At 40.4% G+C, this 18,519-nt stretch overlaps 1 protein-coding gene across 14 annotated transcripts in view; it reads right to left on the bottom strand.

Moving 5' to 3' along the window:
- cnot1 (CCR4-NOT transcription complex, subunit 1) overlaps positions 1–18,519 on the bottom strand; it is a 64,024-nt gene that overhangs the window by 1,237 nt on the left and 44,268 nt on the right. For 8 of the 14 annotated variants that reach the window (XM_072911910.1, XM_061924585.1, XM_072911909.1 and 5 more), the window contains exons 39-49: positions 18,223–18,454; positions 17,901–18,149; positions 17,662–17,825; positions 17,469–17,586; positions 17,274–17,375; positions 16,949–17,122; positions 12,859–13,008; positions 12,602–12,782; positions 12,394–12,526; positions 12,180–12,314; positions 9,111–9,194 (exon numbers count right to left, since the gene is read on the bottom strand). In XM_072911910.1, coding sequence (XP_072768011.1) covers positions 9,111–9,194; positions 12,180–12,314; positions 12,394–12,526; positions 12,602–12,782; positions 12,859–13,008; positions 16,949–17,122; positions 17,274–17,375; positions 17,469–17,586; positions 17,662–17,825; positions 17,901–18,149; positions 18,223–18,454 — 1,722 coding nt within the window. The remainder of the gene's footprint in view (positions 1–9,110; positions 9,195–12,179; positions 12,315–12,393; positions 12,527–12,601; positions 12,783–12,858; positions 13,009–16,948; positions 17,123–17,273; positions 17,376–17,468; positions 17,587–17,661; positions 17,826–17,900; positions 18,150–18,222; positions 18,455–18,519) is intronic. The other 6 variants (XM_061924588.1, XM_072911915.1, XM_061924590.1 and 3 more) reach the window with 1 other exon arrangement.

Genomic DNA, 18,519 nt, shown 5'->3' with positions numbered 1-18,519 from the left:
TAAAGGACATCATGTCATGGCTGTCTTGAGTTTCCAATCATTTCTACAACTCTTATTTTTTTGTGATTGGAGCACATACTTGTTGGTCACAAAAAACATTCATGAAGATTGCTTCTTTTATGAATTTATTATGGGTCTACTGAAAATGTGCTGGGTCAAAAGTATACATACAGCAATGTTAATATTTGCTTACATGTCCCTTGGTAAGTTTCACTGCAATAAGGCGCATTTTGGTAGCCATCCACAAGCTGCTGGTTGAATTTTTGACCACTCCTCTTGACAAAATTGGTGCAATTCAGTTAAATTTGTAGGTTTTTTGACATGGACTTGTTTCTTCAGCATTGTCCACACGTTTAAGTCAGGACTTTGGGAAGGCTGTTCTAAAACCTTCACATACCTGCCAACTTTTGAAATCAGAAAAACCTAGTAGCCAGGGTGCAGGGGCCGCAGGCCCCGGTAGGTCCAGGACAAAGTCCTGGTGGGGGATTCAGGCCGACGCAAAATGATTATTAGCATTCAGACAGGTTAAAATGTTGCTAAAACCATCACTTTTCTATCAGTCAGTGACTTTTCAAAACAAAAATATTACAGCAAAAATCATATGGGTTGATTGACATGTTTATTCTGTAAGCTAACTTCAATAGTTTGAAATTATTTTGACAGTTAATGCCAGTTATCCTGTCAACCTTTCACAAGACTTCAATTTGTTAATTGAAAGTATAAACATTATAAACACTTTTTACAGTAAACAAATGGTAAAACAGTACTAAACAATTCCATTAAAAAAAAAATTGGTGTCATTAACTTTCTGTCCAAGCTTGTATAATCTACTGCCTTGTTCAATTGTAAAAAATATTCTGTGCCTAAAATTCACATTTCTATCACAATTATCATACTGTAAACATGGTAAGCTAACTTCATTAAAATTAATAATCCTGTCAATAGCATGGAATTACAATTCAAATGTAGTTTTTTTGTAAGCCTTTCAAAAGAATTCAAAATATGAAAAATTAATGAAAATTAATTTAAGCTATCAGACACTGCAGCATTATCGGCAGCAAAGCAAACCAAATTCTGCCAAGGAATTTCGTTTGAGTCTATTTCTTCCGCGAGTATTTCGTAAATGTTTTCGCCTGTGGAAGCCGTATTGCATTCCCTCAAAGACAGAAGTACTGACAATACTTTTCCAATGTCGTCATCGAAATATCGAACACAAATGGGGTACAGTTTTACATCGTCATAATCGGTGCTGCCGTCAGTCGACATGCTAAATGGTTCCGTCTTCATGGCATCGGCGATACTTTTTGAGGATTCTGTTCCAAGACACTGAATAATGTTTGATGTTTTGGTTCGACCACATCCATATTTTTTGGCGATTTTCGAGTCGGGAAACATTTTCCGAAATAACTGTCCCATGTGATCAGCCAGTGCGATTGGAAGTCCATGCTCAATTATTGCCTCCGTAAATAAAACTTTGGCATTTATCACATCCAAAGAATCTGTTTGGGCGACGAAAAACGTTGAAAGTTTTCCACTTGTATCGCTAGCAACGGCATTAGACTTGTGTTTTTTTGTCCCAACGCGGTCTTTTACATCGCTAATTCCTCCGTGTCCGATCGAAAAATCTTCTCTGCACAAGGTGCAATTCGCGTAGTTTTCACCCTTTTTGGAACGGATAATTATTCCCGGATAGGCTTTTGAATATTCTTCACGGAATGACTGCAGTTTTCTTTTCGGTTTAAGACTCGTTTGCGATTTTTCTCCGGCTGATTCCATGATCGTTCGCTCGTTTGGAAACAATGGCAACTGGTGCCTCGTGCTTGGCAGCGGTGCTATAAATAGCCTCGCGCATGGCATTCGGAATGGCTCGATAGGAAGTTACGGGAAGCAGTGTCGATTGTCATTGTTGTTACGCGATTTCGTGAATAAAACTTAAAAAAATTTTTTTTTTTAAATTAATGAAAAACCGTATTTTTTATCACTGCAACCGTAACCCGGAATAAGTTGATGAAAACCGTACTAATTACGGGAAAACCGGAGTAGTTGGCAGGTATGCCTTCATTGTAGCCTGATTTAGCCATTCCATTCTTGACACGTGTTTGGGGTCACTGTCCTGTTGGAACACCCAACTGCCCCCAAGACCCAACCTCTGGGCTGAGGATTTTAGCTTGTCCTGAAGAATTTGGAGGTACCGGTAATACTCCTTTTTCATTGTCCCATTTACTCTCTGTAAAGCAGCAGTTCCATTGGCAGCAAAACAAGCCCACAGCATAATACTACCACCACCATGCTTGGTGTTCCTGGGATTAAAGGCCTCACCTTTTCTCCTCCAAACATAATGCTGGGTATTGTGGCCAAAAAGCTACATTTTTGTTTCATCTGACCACAGAACTTTTCTCCAGAGGGTCTTATCTTCATCCATGTGATGTCAGATGAAACAAACATTTAGCTGTTTGGCCACAATACCCAGCAATATGTTTGGAGGAGAAACAGTGAGGCCTTTAATCCCAGGAACACCATACCTTCCGTCAAGCATGGTGGTGGTAGTATTATGCTCTGGGCCTGTTTTGCTGCCAATAGAACTGCTGCTTTACAAAGAGTAAACGAGACAATGAAAAAGGAGGATTACCTCCAAATTCTTCAGGACAACCTAAAATAATCATCCCGGAGGTTGGGTCCTGGGCGCAATTGGGTGTTCCAACAGGACAATGACCCCAAACACACGTCAAAAGTGGTAAAGGAATGGCTAAATCAGGCTAGAATGAAGGTTTTAGAATGGCCTTCTCAAAGTCCTGACTTAAATGTGTGGACAATGCTGAAGAAACAAGTCCATGTCAGAAAATCACTCCTCTTGACAAAATTGGTGCAGTTCAGCTAAATTTGTTGGTTTTCTGACATGGACTTGTTTCTTCAGCATTGTCCACACGTTTAAGTCAGGACTTTGGGAAGGCCATTCTAAAACCTTCATTCTAGCCTGATTTAGCCATTCCTTTACCACTTTTGACGTGTGCAAACAGCTCTATTTTTGTGTCATCTGACCACAGAATCTTCCTCCAGAAGGTCTTATCTTTGTCCATGTGATGTCAGATGAAACAAAAATTGAGCTGTTTGATCACAATACCCAGCAATATGTTTGGAGGGAAAAAGGTGAGGCCTTTAACCTCTTACGGACCAAGCTGTTTACATGCTTTTTTTATTTTTGCTATTTGGGCTTATTGGACCCTAATTAGAATAAAAACTAAAAATCATCTTTTTATATGATTACTTAGTCCATAAGTACACAAACGTGTACTTCATGTGTAGTGGCATGCTCATTTTTATTTTTACACTTTTTTTCCCCAAATTCCATTGTATGTTATACTCTTCTGACACCACCAGATAGCACTATAAGTGTCCATATGTCGGCATACGACCCCAATTCAGTAGTGTACACAATTTTGGAAATAAGAGCTGAAAGGTGCTGTCCACGTATGTGGCCACTAAGGCCTTTAGAGGTTAATCCCAAGAACACCAGACCAACCGTCAGGCATGGTGGTGGTAGAATTATGCTCTGGGCCTGTTTTGCTGCCAATGGAACTGGTGCTTTACAGAGTAAATGGGACAATGAAAAAGGAGGATTACCTCCAAATTCTTCAGGACAACCTAAAATCATCAGCTTGGGTCTTGGGCGCAGTTGGGTGTTCAAACAGGACAATGACCCCAAACACACGTCAAAAGTGGTAAAGGAATGGCTAAATCAGGCTAGAATTAAGGTTTTAGAATGGCCTTCCCAAAGTCCTGACTTAAATGTGTGGACAATGCTGAAGAAACAAGTCCATGTCATAAAACCAACAAATTTAGCTGAACTGCACCAATTTTGTCAAGAGGAGTGGTCAAAAATTCAACCAGAAGCTTGTGGATGGCTACCAAAAGCGCCTTTTGCAGTGAAACTTGCCAAGGGACATGTAAGCAAATATTAACATTGCTGTATGTATACTTTTGACCCAGCACATTGTCACATTTTCAGTAGACCCATAATAAATTGTATGTAAACTTTTGACCACGACTGTATGTACTTAACAAAAAAAGTGAAATAACTGAAAAGATGTTTTATAATTTAGTTTCTTCAAAATAGCCACGCTTTGCTCCGATTACCGCTTTGCACACTCTTGGCATTCTCTCGATGAGCTTCAAGCACGCCTGTGAAGTGAAAACCATTTCAGGTGACTACATCTTGAACCTCTGCCTGTTTCAACTTGACTGTGTGGACTACATATTGATGACTTTGTGCAAAGACACCACGGCTTTTATGTTCAATGTGAATGCATATGGCAGTTATCGAGGTTGACAAAGTTAAGTTAATTTATCATTCCATAAATTGACTTATCTAATAACGGCTCAGGTCTATTAAACAATGGCCACATGAAGCACTGACTAAACTACAGCTAGCAAGCACAATCCATACACCCACAACACATCTCACCTGCTTGTGTTGTTATGAACGACATCATCGATGTAAGATCAATGTACAAACATCTTTTGTGTTTTTAACAGCCTCAAATCAACACATGTGAAGCTCGGAACAACAGCACACTTACCACATTCACAATAACAGCGCTGACAAATTCACAAATGAATGTTACATAGCCATAATGTACTTAAAGCACTTATGGATACATATAAACAATGACTGTGCTTTGACTTAAAATATTGTTCAAAATTATCCAAAGATGTATTGCACCAATGTGAGAGGACTTTTAAACATTTGATTAATTTTTGACAAAGCACAGATTCTACGGTTGTAAAATAAGTTTAAAAAGTAAACAACAGAGTAAAAAAACAGACAAACTGATTTTTATATTGCTATTTTAATTTATTGTTATAATTTTACTTATTTGTTACTAATTTATATCCGTTGTTCTTTTAAATTATATTCAAAGTTGAGTTCTGGTGGTACAATGTATACTCATGTTTTCAAATTAATGAACAATTGTGTTTTTAATCGTGATTTCAATATCAATCAAAATAAATCATGATTATTTTTTCCATATCTTCCAGCCCTTTGCATAGGTCAAAATTTTGCATAGATTTTGTTTTACAGACCATCTTCGAGACACTTTCTGACTGTCCCTTCAGAATGTGCCGTTTAGTGGGCGGTCTTATTTACATGCCAGAGTCCTCCTTCAGGCCAAGCCTACTTTGTCTCCCGTCTTCTCGTCAGCCATGTTGGGGTTTTCAGCTTTTTCCATATGGAATCGACTGACAAATATAGATTTGAACTATACGCTACTTTTGTATTAAAAATGGCAACAGCAGAGGATGCATGTACGATCCAGTCTGCCCCACAGCAAGAGGATTAAGACAAAGAAGGAGCTTATTGACTACAACCTCGGACTGCAACTGAATAAAAATGGCAGATTTGTGCAAAGCGAATATCATTTTTGGGTCTTTTGCAGATCCCAAATATTCAAAAACAGGTACCGGTACCAACCAGTAAGAAAAGTTGGTTTTGTGTAATATAACCTCTTTAAGTTGTAACTCCTGCTTTTAATAATACAATTAAAAACATTTATTTGATGCTCACTGAACTGTATAAAGATGTGCAAAAGGAGGTTGTACATAGGGATGTCCCGATCCGATATTTGGATCGGCCGCCGATATTTGCAAAAAAATGTGTATCGGCAAGGCATGGGAAAATGCCGATCCAGATCCAGTGCAACCTACTAATAAAAGTCTCAATCAATCAATCAAAACACATAGAATCATCATACTGCTGTGATTATATGCATCAAGTGTTCATTCAAGGCTAAGGCAAAATATCGAGATATATATCGTGTATCGCAATATGGCCTTAAAATATCGCAATATTAAAAAAAGGCCATATCGCCCAGCCCTAGTTTCAATGATGCCATTTCTGTTTGTCATGTATAATTGTGTCTATTTTGTGTTTATGCTTGAATAAACAGGTCAGTTTCTTGGTACCAACCATTGTATATTATTCAAACTCACCTAATTCAGCTGGCTAGTTGTTATCAAGAGTACTAAAACCCTTTTCAACATGATTCTGACAACTAAGTACGGTAGGCTAAATAACTTTAAACTTTAATACATGCTCGGATAGGCCATTATCGGTCAGTATCGGTATCGGATCGGAAGTGCAAAAACAATATCGGTATCGGATCGGAAGTGCAAAAACCTGGATCGAGACATCCCTAGTTGTACACCACCAACATCATGTAACATCCCACAGCAAGTCTTATCACCACCTGCTATTATAAGTCTTAAAAGGGGTTCTATCATGCAAAACAAACTTTTCTTACCTTTAGGTACCTGCTGTTGTGTATTCGGGATCTGCGTAATTTTTAAATCAAAGCGTGGAGGCATTGCGGAGATTTTTACAAAACAATCCGGCCTTCTTACCTATTTCCTCCAAACAATCCGTTTGGAATGTGTACAATTGGTGACGTCACCAATTGGGAACATCGTCAGCAGATTATCCATATATGGAATAAATCTACCCAAACTCCCTTGCGCGCTTCCACCAATTTTAGTTTATGCATGCGTATCTGTAGTTTAAACAGCAAAATGGCAAAAATAGGACTCGAAGAACGAGAATGCTGTTATTGGTTGTATTACCCAAATTATCCTGCACTACCATGAGCTAATGCAACGGAATTACGTTCCTATCTGTACTGTAAAGTTCAAATTTGAATGACAATAAAAAGGAAGTCTAAGTTTAAGTCTATTCAACCCTCGAGTCTCATCTGAAGAAGTAAGAAGTGCCTGGCTAACTTTTTTGTTTTGCGCCAATGAGCCTTTAACTGTGAAAACAGTCGCTCAGAGCGTGTGAAAAGAACACTCCTGCTTCACCCACAAACCTCCACAAAAAGATGGATTTTCCGAAAAACTAATTCGGTGACTACTGTTTATGGCAATAGAGGAGATGATGAAACGATAAGCAGTGCTGTACGCTTAGCTTTTTCACTAGTAGCATAGGTGCTACTAAATGAAAAAAAATAGCCCAGAATTTTTTTTTGTAGCACAGAAAACATTTTGTAGCAATATGAAATGCCTTGAATAGAGATGTCCGATAATGGCTTTTTTGCCGATAGCCGATATTGTCCGACTTTTAATTACCGATATCAACCGATACCGATATATACAGTCGTGGAATTAACACATTATTATGCCTATTTTTGTTGTGATGCCCCGCTGGATGCATTAAACAATGTAACAAGGTTTTCCAAAATAAATCAACTCAAGTTATGGAAAAAAATGCCAACATGGCACTGCCATATTTATTATTGAAGTCACAAAGTGCATTATTTTTTTTTAACATGCCTCAAAACAGCAGCTTGGAATTTGGGACATGCTCTCCCTGAGAGAGCATGAGGAGATTGAGGTGGGCGGGTAGCGGGGGATGTATATTGTAGCGTCCTGTATTGTAACAGTGTTAACGTTGTTTATACGGCCACCCTCAGTGTGACCTGTATGGCTGTTGACCAAGTATGCATGGCCTTCACTTGTGTGTGTGAAAAGCCGTAGATATGTGATTGGGCCGGCACGCAAAGGCAGTGCCTTTAAGGTTTATTGGCGCTCTGTGCTTCTCCCTACGTCCGAGCACCACTACGTACAGCGGCGGTTTAAAAAGTCATACATTTTACTTTTTGAAACCGATCCAGATAATTTCCGATATTACATTTTAAAGCATTTATCGGCCGGTAACATCGGCAGTCCGATATTATCAGACATCTCTAGTAGGTACACATGTCCACTCATACATATAAACACAATGCTATCATAAATAAACAGAGAATATCCCTAAACTCTGCCAACATGAAAGATGGGAATCTTTGGGATACCTCACAATTAGATTAAAAATCGATTGATGCATCTTTAATTTATGTATATTGAGCAAAATGCAATGAAAGGGTTGAAATTCCTTTTCGCACATCTATTTTTTTATACAAGTCACACTGCCTATTTTTAGGCGTATTTGTAATAAAATTTGTCGCACCGCACAGCACTGGTAAATAACAGCACATTAAAAATGTGTGAAGGAATTGCCCGCAATGTTAGCTTGAGTTATTGTGCAGCTAGCGTTCTAATGTAAGACAATAGCATCACTGTTTTTCAGCAAAATAAAGAATGATTTATCGAAAAAGTAGTTTTAATTGGATCAGTGCCTAATGGGTTTAACCTTTGTTTATAACTCGAAGCAGCGGGATTATTTACATGATTTAGAATATAAAAGCCTTTTATTGTCAATATACACATGCATAAGTACAGCCTCTAGCATTAGAAAGTTAGACTCTGTAGAAGTTTAACCTTAGCCAGCATGTATAGAAAGTTCCAGACCTGTGCGTCAGCCGGGCTTCCTTCCTCGCTTTCGTCTGCCCGCATCGCCTCCTACCTTAGTGCCGACAACATCTCACTATATCATCTGGGATGTTGTGTTGTGATGAAAGTTACTCAAAACAGATGGCTGGACGCGGTCACCGATGTCCACAGTGCACAATAAAAGCAAAAAAGCTAAAAAATAAAATAAAAAAACTACAAAAAATTTCTGCCGGGCGTGCTGAGAGGTTCAATTGCATCCAACAACTCAGTCTCACAAAACGAGCTATTTTGAAAGGGAGATAAAAAAAAAATAAAAAAAGTGGTTTTAACATAGGTCTGTATAACAAAATCTGTGCAAATGTTTCACCAATGAACTACCATGACATGTTATGTACACCACAAGGTGTTTTAAATGTAGAAAAAAATCATGATGCGACCCCTTTAAACAAGCCTTTAGGCAAAGTGCAATGCAGTTAAGTTATGGAGGTTAATTTTTGTCTTTATGAAAGCTTTTTTTTGACACTGAATTTGGGATCTGAGCCGAGGATGTCGTCGTGGCTGATGCAGCCCTTTGAGACACTGATTAAGGGCTATATAAATTAACTGATTGAATATTTAGTGTTTGAATTTTGCAAACTGATTTTTAAGTGTACATTTATTTACATCACAATATGCTGACAATTTCATTTAAAATAATAATTCAGTGTTTTAAAGTTCAATGTCTGAAGGTCAAAGTCGGTGAAAAAAAATTCAGTGTCGAAAAAATTGCCTCTTCAAAAAGCAAGACTCACTTCTGGTAAATTAAGACTGAAGCAATCGATCCTGTCTCAGAACCAGCCAATGAAGTGTCAAGTTTGAAGTCACGTGACACGGGTCTTGCAAGACAGCAAAAGAAAAGTAGTTATTTGGGCTACCTTGGCATATTAATACAACATTAACATTTCAATGTGGCCCGCTGGATACTTTCAAACTATAGAAATTATTTTGTTGGTTAAAATCTTCACTTTTGAGTGACATACGGTCTCTACTTGACATGATATGCAGCTAAACTGACTGTGATACACAATGTGACCAGCAGCTGGTGCTGGATAATGATGTTAAGGTAAAGGTGAGACGACGACAAGGGCTGTAGATCTTCGGATGCATTCAGAGAGGGAGGAATAAATGTTTGAACATAAGCTTTTTGCTCACAAGACAAGTTTTGGTCATTAATAGATGAACAACACACTACGGTGACAGTAGGAACAGAGATATTATGAAGAATAAGTGGATGTTTATTATTTTTTGCCGTGTTTGTTGCATTTTTGTTGCTCTTGCCTGATTATAAAAGATGTCGATCAAGCAGGTGGTCCGCAGTAGAGGAGCAGCGTTCATGTATTTGAACTGTTCAGTGTTTTATCGTTCATAGTTAAAATTGCAACTTCCACTAGAGATGCGCGGATAGGCAATTATTTCATCCGCAACCGCATCAGAAAGTCGTCAACCATCCGCCATCCACCCGATCTAACATTTAATCAGAACCGCACCCGCCCGTTGTTATATATCTAATATAGACGATGCAAGGCATTAGTGAGGTTATAAAGCTTTTGCCTGTTAAAGAAAGGAGACTGATCCAATGCAGCACAGACATTCGCGTGCCACGCTGTCACGGCCCAGACGCACACCAGTGCGCAATCATATGGGAGCCGCGCTGAGCGCACCTCCAAGCACATCTCGCTGCCGGCGACGGCCGGGTATGGGCCCGACACTCCAGCGCCATCCATTTTCAGGGCTAGTTGATTCGGCAGGTGGGTTGTTACACACTCCTTAGCGGGTTCCGACTTCCATGGCCACCGTCCTGCTGTCTATATCAACCAGGGTGAGCCCCACCCCTTTCGTGAGCGCGGAGTGACCCCTGTTACGCGCCCCCGGCAACAGGGGTGGCGGGCAGGTAAGCTGCGCGGGCGGAGCGCGTGGAGTGACCCCTGTTACGAGCCCCCGGCCACGGGGGTGGCGGGCAGGTAAGCTGCTTACCTGCTGCGCGTGACGCCGGCCGCGGCGAAGGCGGGGTGTCGGTGCGGTGGGCGCGGTGGTGACCCTGACGTGCGTCGGGCCCTTCTTGCGGATCGCCTCAGCTACGGCTCCCGGTGGGGCCCTCTCGGGGGAAGGGGCCTCGGTCCCGGACCCCGGCGAGGCGTCCCTTCTCCGCTCCGTAAAAGTGTCCATCTCTTTTTTTTCTCTTCTTCTGTTGTGGCATATGCTGCAGGTGCCTGCTCGTTTTTCGTATGTGGGTAACAACATTTAACTATGTATATATATTTCCCAATTGGTTCAACTGCCACCCGCCTGAATCTATTTAAAATCTAATTTTTTTTTTATTTCAACCGCCCAACCCGACCCGCGGATAAAAACAAATTTTTTTTTATTTCAACCGCCCGATCCGCGGATAATCCGCGGACTCCGCGGTTGTGTCCGCAAACCGCGCATCTCTAACTTCCACATTCTGTATGTTCATGTACATTCGAGTGTTTTTCAGTAAAAAAAATAAACAGTCTCTCAAAAGCGGAATTAACTTTAGTTATGTGACTGAATTATACGACAGTCAGAATGTACATAAAATATAAAACGTGGGATTTACAATATAAACGATAAAACACTAGTTATTGAGAAAATGTGTCCATCGCCATCTTTTCTAATCGAGCAAGAATAAAGATGCAACAAAAACTGCGCAACATGAACACAAAAGGTAAAAAACATCCACATATTGGATATAATATCCTTGTTCTGCAGAACTTTGCTGTGGAATTCTGCCTCCGTCTGACACTTGCCATGGCTTTTTTAGCTCCGTAAACAAGCCCCGCTCACTCTGTTCCCAGAGCTTTGTATACATAATATTGAATGAAATTGTCAGCATAATGTAATGTAAAAAAATTCAGATCACAAAATTCAAATGCAAAAAATTCAGTGTCAAAAAAAAGAAGCTTTCATAATAAAGACACAAATTAACCTCCATTTTAGGTCATCATCTTGTAAAGACCACACAGATCCATCACTGTGTTTCCATTTCTTTGCAGTTACACTCCGCTGGAAATACTATTTATGTATGGCATCCATGTGTAGAACACACATCTTTTACATAATATGTAATAAAATATATAATATAAATCGATACAATCAATTAGCATGGTGTGTTTTGATGCCATGCAGAGGCAGCTCAATAGAGTGCCATCAGACGGTGACGACAGACCTGTCAGTGGATGCCATCTTGGCTCAGAGCAACTTCATGGATTATTATAATACTTCAATTTACACTTTTTTGAGTGGATTGATATTGGTCTGTGGATTACTGGATGTTAAGAGGACAACTGATGAAGTGCTGGAGCACCAGTCGGGAGTAAAGCGAGTTCACTTCAAACTGACACTAACTGTGTGTGACTGAGGAGGAAATGTTTTGTTACAGACTTGTGTGGTGTTGCGTCCTTATTTGTGATCATACCAAGCTAATTATCAGATCTTTTTTTAATGCGTAACAGCGGTACCTAAAGTGAATGTGACCGCGCACGTGTCATAATTACATCAGTCAGCTGGATGAAAAAAAATAAAAATACAGGTAGCCGTATCATTTGTACAGAATCTTTACGACCCACCTGGACCAACCCAATTTGAAACCGGTACCAAAAAATACCTGTACTCTGTATCGATCCCTATTCATGGCTGACATTTCTTGCAATATAAGTTTGCATAAAAGCAGTTTAAAAGCGGGGATTTTTTTTCCGAGGTTGAAAGACACGTTTTCCCCTAATATTCCTCGTATAATATATATAGCTAACACTTCACTGTAACTTTATAGCTGGTGCAGTCCGAAAAATGATTGGACCTACTTTTCAATCTCAGGGGCACAGTGCACAAAGTCATGGCTCCAGAACTTAAAGGCCGGATTCTTGATCAGCTCGATGAAGGTGATGAGGAGACCCCATGGGTGAGGCCTGTTCACTATCAGCCTCTCCAACAGAACCCTGCAAGGAGGCGGTGGCGTTTTAATACTGAAAGGTCATTCTGCCAACAGTACTGACTGTTACGTTCACTCCAACCGACCTGGTGATCTGCTCCTGGATGGCCTCAGTGTTGGCCTCAGCAAACAGATAGAGCATGGTGCAGCTGAAGTAGTGAGTGTGACTGTTTGGGTAGCGCAGCTGATTGGCGATGGCGTTTAAGAACAGGTAGCGGCCTAAAAATACATTGGATTACGTCAAATGCATGTTCAATCTTGAATAAGTAGAGCCAGCACGTTATTACACGTTACCTTCTGTGTCCAGATCCACAGCCAGATTCTGGAAGATATCCATGTGTGCAGAGTGTGTGATGGTGCTCATGGAGGGGGTGCTGCCTTTGTTGTGGATGTGAGCGATAGCCTGCGTGCCCACGTACAACACTAAAGCGTTGATCAGCTGGATGTTGTAGCGATTCCCTGGCTCATTTGAAACCTGAAGGACAGAAAGGAGATAAACAATGCCCAAAATAGTTCCAAGCACCAAAACTCTCGTGATGAATAAAGCCTACCTGTAAATTGCTACGAAGCTCAGAGAGGAACGTGACGGGGGACCGTGTTTTGAGATAGGAGTCCAGATCCTTCTTGAACTGGGAAGGCATGACGCTTGTGAAGTTGGTAAGGATGCGGGGAGCGATGTTGATCTCACTCAGCATGTCAACCTGCAGGGGAGTAAATGAGGGACTCAAATTGGAAGCCTGCTTGATTTATGACAGTGTTTCTCAACTGGAGGCTTGGGCTGTTGGTTGTTTCCAGGGCCAAATAAACTCTTGCTTTGAATCTGAAGGGGATGTAATCCATTATGCAGAGGGGGGTCAACTATTAAGTTTCGTAAAGATAGCGACGTTTTGTACTGCGATTTTAAACTCCCTTTCATTAGGACCAGAAAGTTTTGTATTCCTGCTAATATTTTAAACGTGCCAGTCTTGTCTTAGAAAGTGTTTTAGGGATGTCCCGATCCAGGTTTTTGCACTTCCGATCCGATACCGATATTGTTTTTGCATTTCCGATCCGATACTGGCCTATCCGAGCATGTATTAAAGTTTAAAGTTATTTAGCCTACTTAGTTGTCAGAATCATGTTGAAAAGGGTTTTAGTACTCTTGATAACAACTAGCCAGCTGAATTAGGGGAGTTTGAATAATACACAATGGTTGGTAACAAGAAACTGACCTGTTTATTCAAGGATAAACACAAAATAGACAAAATTATACATGACAAACAGAAATGGCATCATTGAACTAGGGCTGGGCGATATGGCCTTTTTTTAATATTGCAATATTTTAAGGCCATATTGCGATACACAATATATATCTCGATATTTTGCCTTAGCCTTGAATGAACACTTGATGCATATAATCACAGCAGTATGATGATTCTATGTGTTTTGATTGATTGATTGAGACTTTTATCAGTAGGTTGCACAGTGAAGTACATATTCCGTACAATTGACCACTAAATGGTAACACCCCAATAAGTTTTTCAACTTGTTTAAGTCGGGGTCCACTTAAATTGATTCATGATACAGATATATACTATCAGATATATACTATCATCATAATACAGTCATCACACAAGATAATCACATTGAATTATTTACATTATTTATAATCCAGGGTGTGGAGGGGGGCGCCGGATGTAAGTGTCAAAAAGACAGCCAAAAGAGTTTGATATGAGAATAAATCTAAAGTTAAAATATAGGGTAGAAATGCACCCATTTTCAGGAAATGTAGTCTTGATTTTCAAAATGTTCTTTCAAGGCTTGCATGTCTACATTAAAACATTCTTCTTCATACTGCATTAATATATGCTACTTTTAAATTTTCATGCAGAGAAGGAAATCACAACAAAAAAAAAATCACTAATTTTTTCATACGTTGTTGATGTGGAAATTTTTGCCTTGCATTTTGATGGTGTGGGCGTGTGGCACCGAATGGAGATAAGCGTCTCGACAGACGTCACAATATTTGAACAATGATGACGAAAACTGTTGTCTCTGTCGTGTCCATGTGTCGAAAATTGTTATGCGCTTATTTTTTTATTTGATTTTGTGCGTGGCAAAGATTTGCCGTGCGCAGAGGACGCTTGAGCAGGCGCGCACCTTAGCGGCTGCGCTAGCATCACAGCTAACGTTAGCCATGCCGCTAACTCGCTCTCTGCTGGGAGAGGACGTATACGTATGTGACGTATGACGTGACAGTATGTGACGTGTGTAAGAAGGTGCGCTTGCTGTCTGTGAGAGGGAGACACAGGAAAGAGTGAGAAGAGCCTGTCGTGTAATGCCAGCAGCTAAAAGCAACTGCATGAGAATTGTGGATGTGTTGAAGGTGTGCTGGAAAATGCGGAACGGAAATGACGGAGCAGCAGAAAAGTGGAATGTATTATTTAAATCGGTGCGTTGGAAAACACGGACCGGAGTTTTTTTTTAAAATTGGATCTGGATCGGCATTTTCCCATGCCTTGCTGATACGCAATTTTTGGCAAATATCGGCAGCCGATCCGATCCAAATATCGGATCGGGACATCCCTAAAGTGTTTGCCTTTAAGTATTTATTGATCGGCTGTTTAAGTGGACTGTACATCTTAGTTTTCTGTTTAATAAATACATTTGGAGATATTCAAAATCAGCATCTAAAATCGCCACATGTATATGGTATTTTTACTGTAAATTGGCATCAAGCTAGTGCATTTGTTGAAATGCATTTCCTTCATGAGGGAAATATTTAGCATTTGATGTAAGATATCATTGACATGCTTTATTTCTGTATGTTCTAGGGGTGTCACGGTATTGCAGATAATGCGGTATTTCAATTTCAAAGTCTTCACAATATATTCTCTGCGTAGCGCAGGACCGGCAAGGTGGGGGCGTGGAATGCCGTAAGCAGGAAGTCAAGTGTGTTCGTAGTAGATGAGAGGAATTGTTTTAGGATATTTCATCAAACTATCCATAATTTTTTTTTTATTACGTTGCTCATAAACACACAAATAAACCTTAGTTTACATTAAGTTATATTGTTGGTTAACTTTTCTAAGAAACGGCATATTCCAGACTGTTATGAACATGGTCCACTGTAGAGGACACTGCTGCTCAGAAAGAAAAAGTTGAAAGACACTAAAGTGAACATTGTTTTACACTGATGGTTACATTGTCATTTTAACGACACTCAACTAAGTTTTTTTAATATTTGCTTGAAACAGTGGATGTTCCTGCACAATTCTTTGCACTTAAAAATACATGTTTGTAGGATAATTAAAACATTTTAGTTGAGATGTCAGATAATGGCTTTTTTGCCGATATCCGATATTGTCCAACTCTTAATTACCGATTCCGATATCAACCGATACCGATATATACAGTCGTGGAATTTACACATTATGCCTAATTTTGTTGTGATGCCCCGCTGGATGCATTAAACAATGTAACAAGGTTTTCCAAAATAAATCAACTCAAGTTATGGAAAAAAATGCCAACATGGCACTGCCATATTTATTATTGAAGTCACAAAGTGAATCTTTTTTTTTTTTAACATGCCTCAAAACAGCAGCTTGGAATTTGGGACATACTCTCTCTGAGAGAGCATTAAGAGGTTGAGGTGGGCGGGGGGAGTTAGTGCTGCAAGGGGTTCTGGGTATTTGTTCTGTTGTGTTTATGTTGTGTTACGGTGCGGATGTTCTCCCAAAATGTGTTTGTCATTCTTGTTTGGTGAGGGTTCACAGTGTGGCGCATATTTGTAAGTTGTTTATACGGCCACCCTCAGTGTGACCTTTATGGCTGTTGACCAAGTATGCTGGGCATTCACTAATGCAAAAAAGCCGTAGATATTATGTGACTGGGCCGTCACGCAAAGGCAGTGCCTTTAAGGTTTATTGGCGCTCTGTACGTCTCCCTACATCCGTGTACACAGCGGCGTTTTAAAAAGTCATACATTTTACTTTTTGAAACCGATACCGATCATTTCCGATATTACATTTTAAAGCATTTATTGGCCGATAATATCGGCAGTCCGATATTATAATTTTTACATTTTAGCATTATGCTCAAGTAAGTGTGTTCATCCTAAACATCCCTGCCACTTCATTTTATTTCACACTATAGCTTTTAAGATTTTTTTTTGGACATAGACCACAATAATATCAGACCGTGGCATTAATATTGTAACGATAGATTCTGATATCTTTACATCCCTAGTATGTTCAGTTTTGCAGTGAATTCTATAGTTGAATTCAACTGGATTCTTTATTGAAAATGTGTTATCTGTCTGCTGAGCTTGCGAATAGAGACCAAACTCCAGTAGATGCAGAATAGACCTTTTTTGTTAATATTGAGTTTGTGATTAAAAAGAAAATGTTTTTAACTGTTCAATAAATATGCTTTGTGCTGGCACACTGTCTTTTAATTATGAGCTGAAATATAATGCTATATGAGAGAAAATTAAGTTGAAACATTTCCGCTATTTGGATTGCCACTTGTCATTTAGGGGTGATGGCGGGTCCCACAGCCAAATAAGTTGAGAACCACTGACTTAAGACCATGTTTGAAGGACCCTATATTTGCATACACTGTTAAAAAGTCCATATTGCGTGTGTGAGCAGGAGTTTCAACCTTGAGATTGGGCGTGAAAGGGTCAGGGAGCCTCATGTTGCGTGGAAAGGCACTCAGGATGAGATTGCGAAGCTGAATGCAGTTGGGAGGGATCACGTCACAGAACCCATAATGATAATCACACAAGAACTCGGGGAAGTCGTGCAGCAGGACCAGTAGTACTCGTAATGTGCCCTGCAACAGATCATTAAGAAGACGGGACATGATGAAAGTTGACTGTGCAAGGAGCCTAATGACAGCAGTAGGGATCATTTGCAATCAGGGCGTTAATATAGTAGATATCTTAATCAAAAGGGAGAAATAATAGTTTAGATTGAAAAAGTACCTTGTAGAGGATTTGCATAGGTTTGTTGAGCTCTACATTCCTCAGGAAAGGTGCCAGGTACTTGAAGAGATCAATAAGCAACTGTGCATACATGGGCCAACCCTGAAGACAGCAATCAATTACAATTTAATGAACTGACAAACCGTTAAAATATGTAGAACTTTTTAATGTGCCTTCCAAACACTGAATGCAAACCTTCTGCTGCGGTGTGTGCGCAAGCATGCGTGCGATGAAGATGCGATGGGAGATGAGTTCAAGCCACGCGTACACAAAGCCAGGGGCCTTGGTGGGTCTCAGGATGTGGAAAGTATTGCTGGAGGAAAAAGGGAACATTTGGTTAGGTTTAGGCAAGGGGGGAGTCTTCTGATAAGTCAGTTGCCTGTCTCACCAGAAAGCAGTGAGCGTCTGGAAGTTGATGGTCTCCAGGACATGCTCTGGAGCGTTGAGCTCTAATAGCAGCATGATGAAAATGCGGTGGTAGGGCAGCTGCTGGAATTCTGTCTGGCGAACATCGTGGTCCTGGATCAACACCCCAACAACGATACCCAGCACCTATTGGCAGAAGGTAGAGCAGGTGACTATCAGTGGGTTTTAAATCCAACTTGTGTTGTCAGGACAATGTTGTACCTTGTTGAGGAGGTTGATTTTTGTCACGGTGTTGGAGGCTTCTCCAGAGTGCTTGACAAGCAGGGCTATGAGTCGAACAAAGGCATCCAGGTTGTGGTAGCACTTTGCTCTGATGATGGCTGCACTTGCTGCTGGGTTGTGCTGCTGTTCAGCCTGTGCCCGATAGCTGATCTCCACACACATTTCAGTGCACAGACGAAAGAACCGCGTGATCAAGTCGTCTGTCTTCAAAATACCTTGCTGGTGCATCTGGAATTGGGAATGAGCAAGACACGAGATTGATAGATGTCGCGATAAAAAGGTAATAACTTTGGATGACTACCTGGCCGACAAATGCGGAAAAGGCTTTGGTGCTATCCCTGCCGGCAGCAGCTGAGTGGTACAGGTTGACCCACTCCCTCAGGAGATATTCCGCCTTCTCTCTCAGGCCTGGGGGATCATCATACTCGGAAGCTTGGGAAATCCCAGAGTGCATCATAAAGTTAGGTCCACCGTGGGCCCGGTCAATCATGGCCTCATAGTTGGAGCGTACGACATCCATCAGCTGGGATAGACTAGATGAAGAGCAAACCACATAAATCATCAAAAGTGCACAACTAAACCAAATATTTTTGCATCT

Source organism: Nerophis lumbriciformis, linkage group LG29, assembly GCF_033978685.3.
Source record: "Nerophis lumbriciformis linkage group LG29, RoL_Nlum_v2.1, whole genome shotgun sequence".
Lineage (NCBI taxonomy): Eukaryota > Metazoa > Chordata > Actinopteri > Syngnathiformes > Syngnathidae > Nerophis > Nerophis lumbriciformis.
Note: the sequence above shows the minus strand (reverse complement) of the source record. Positions and strands in the feature narration are given on the sequence as shown.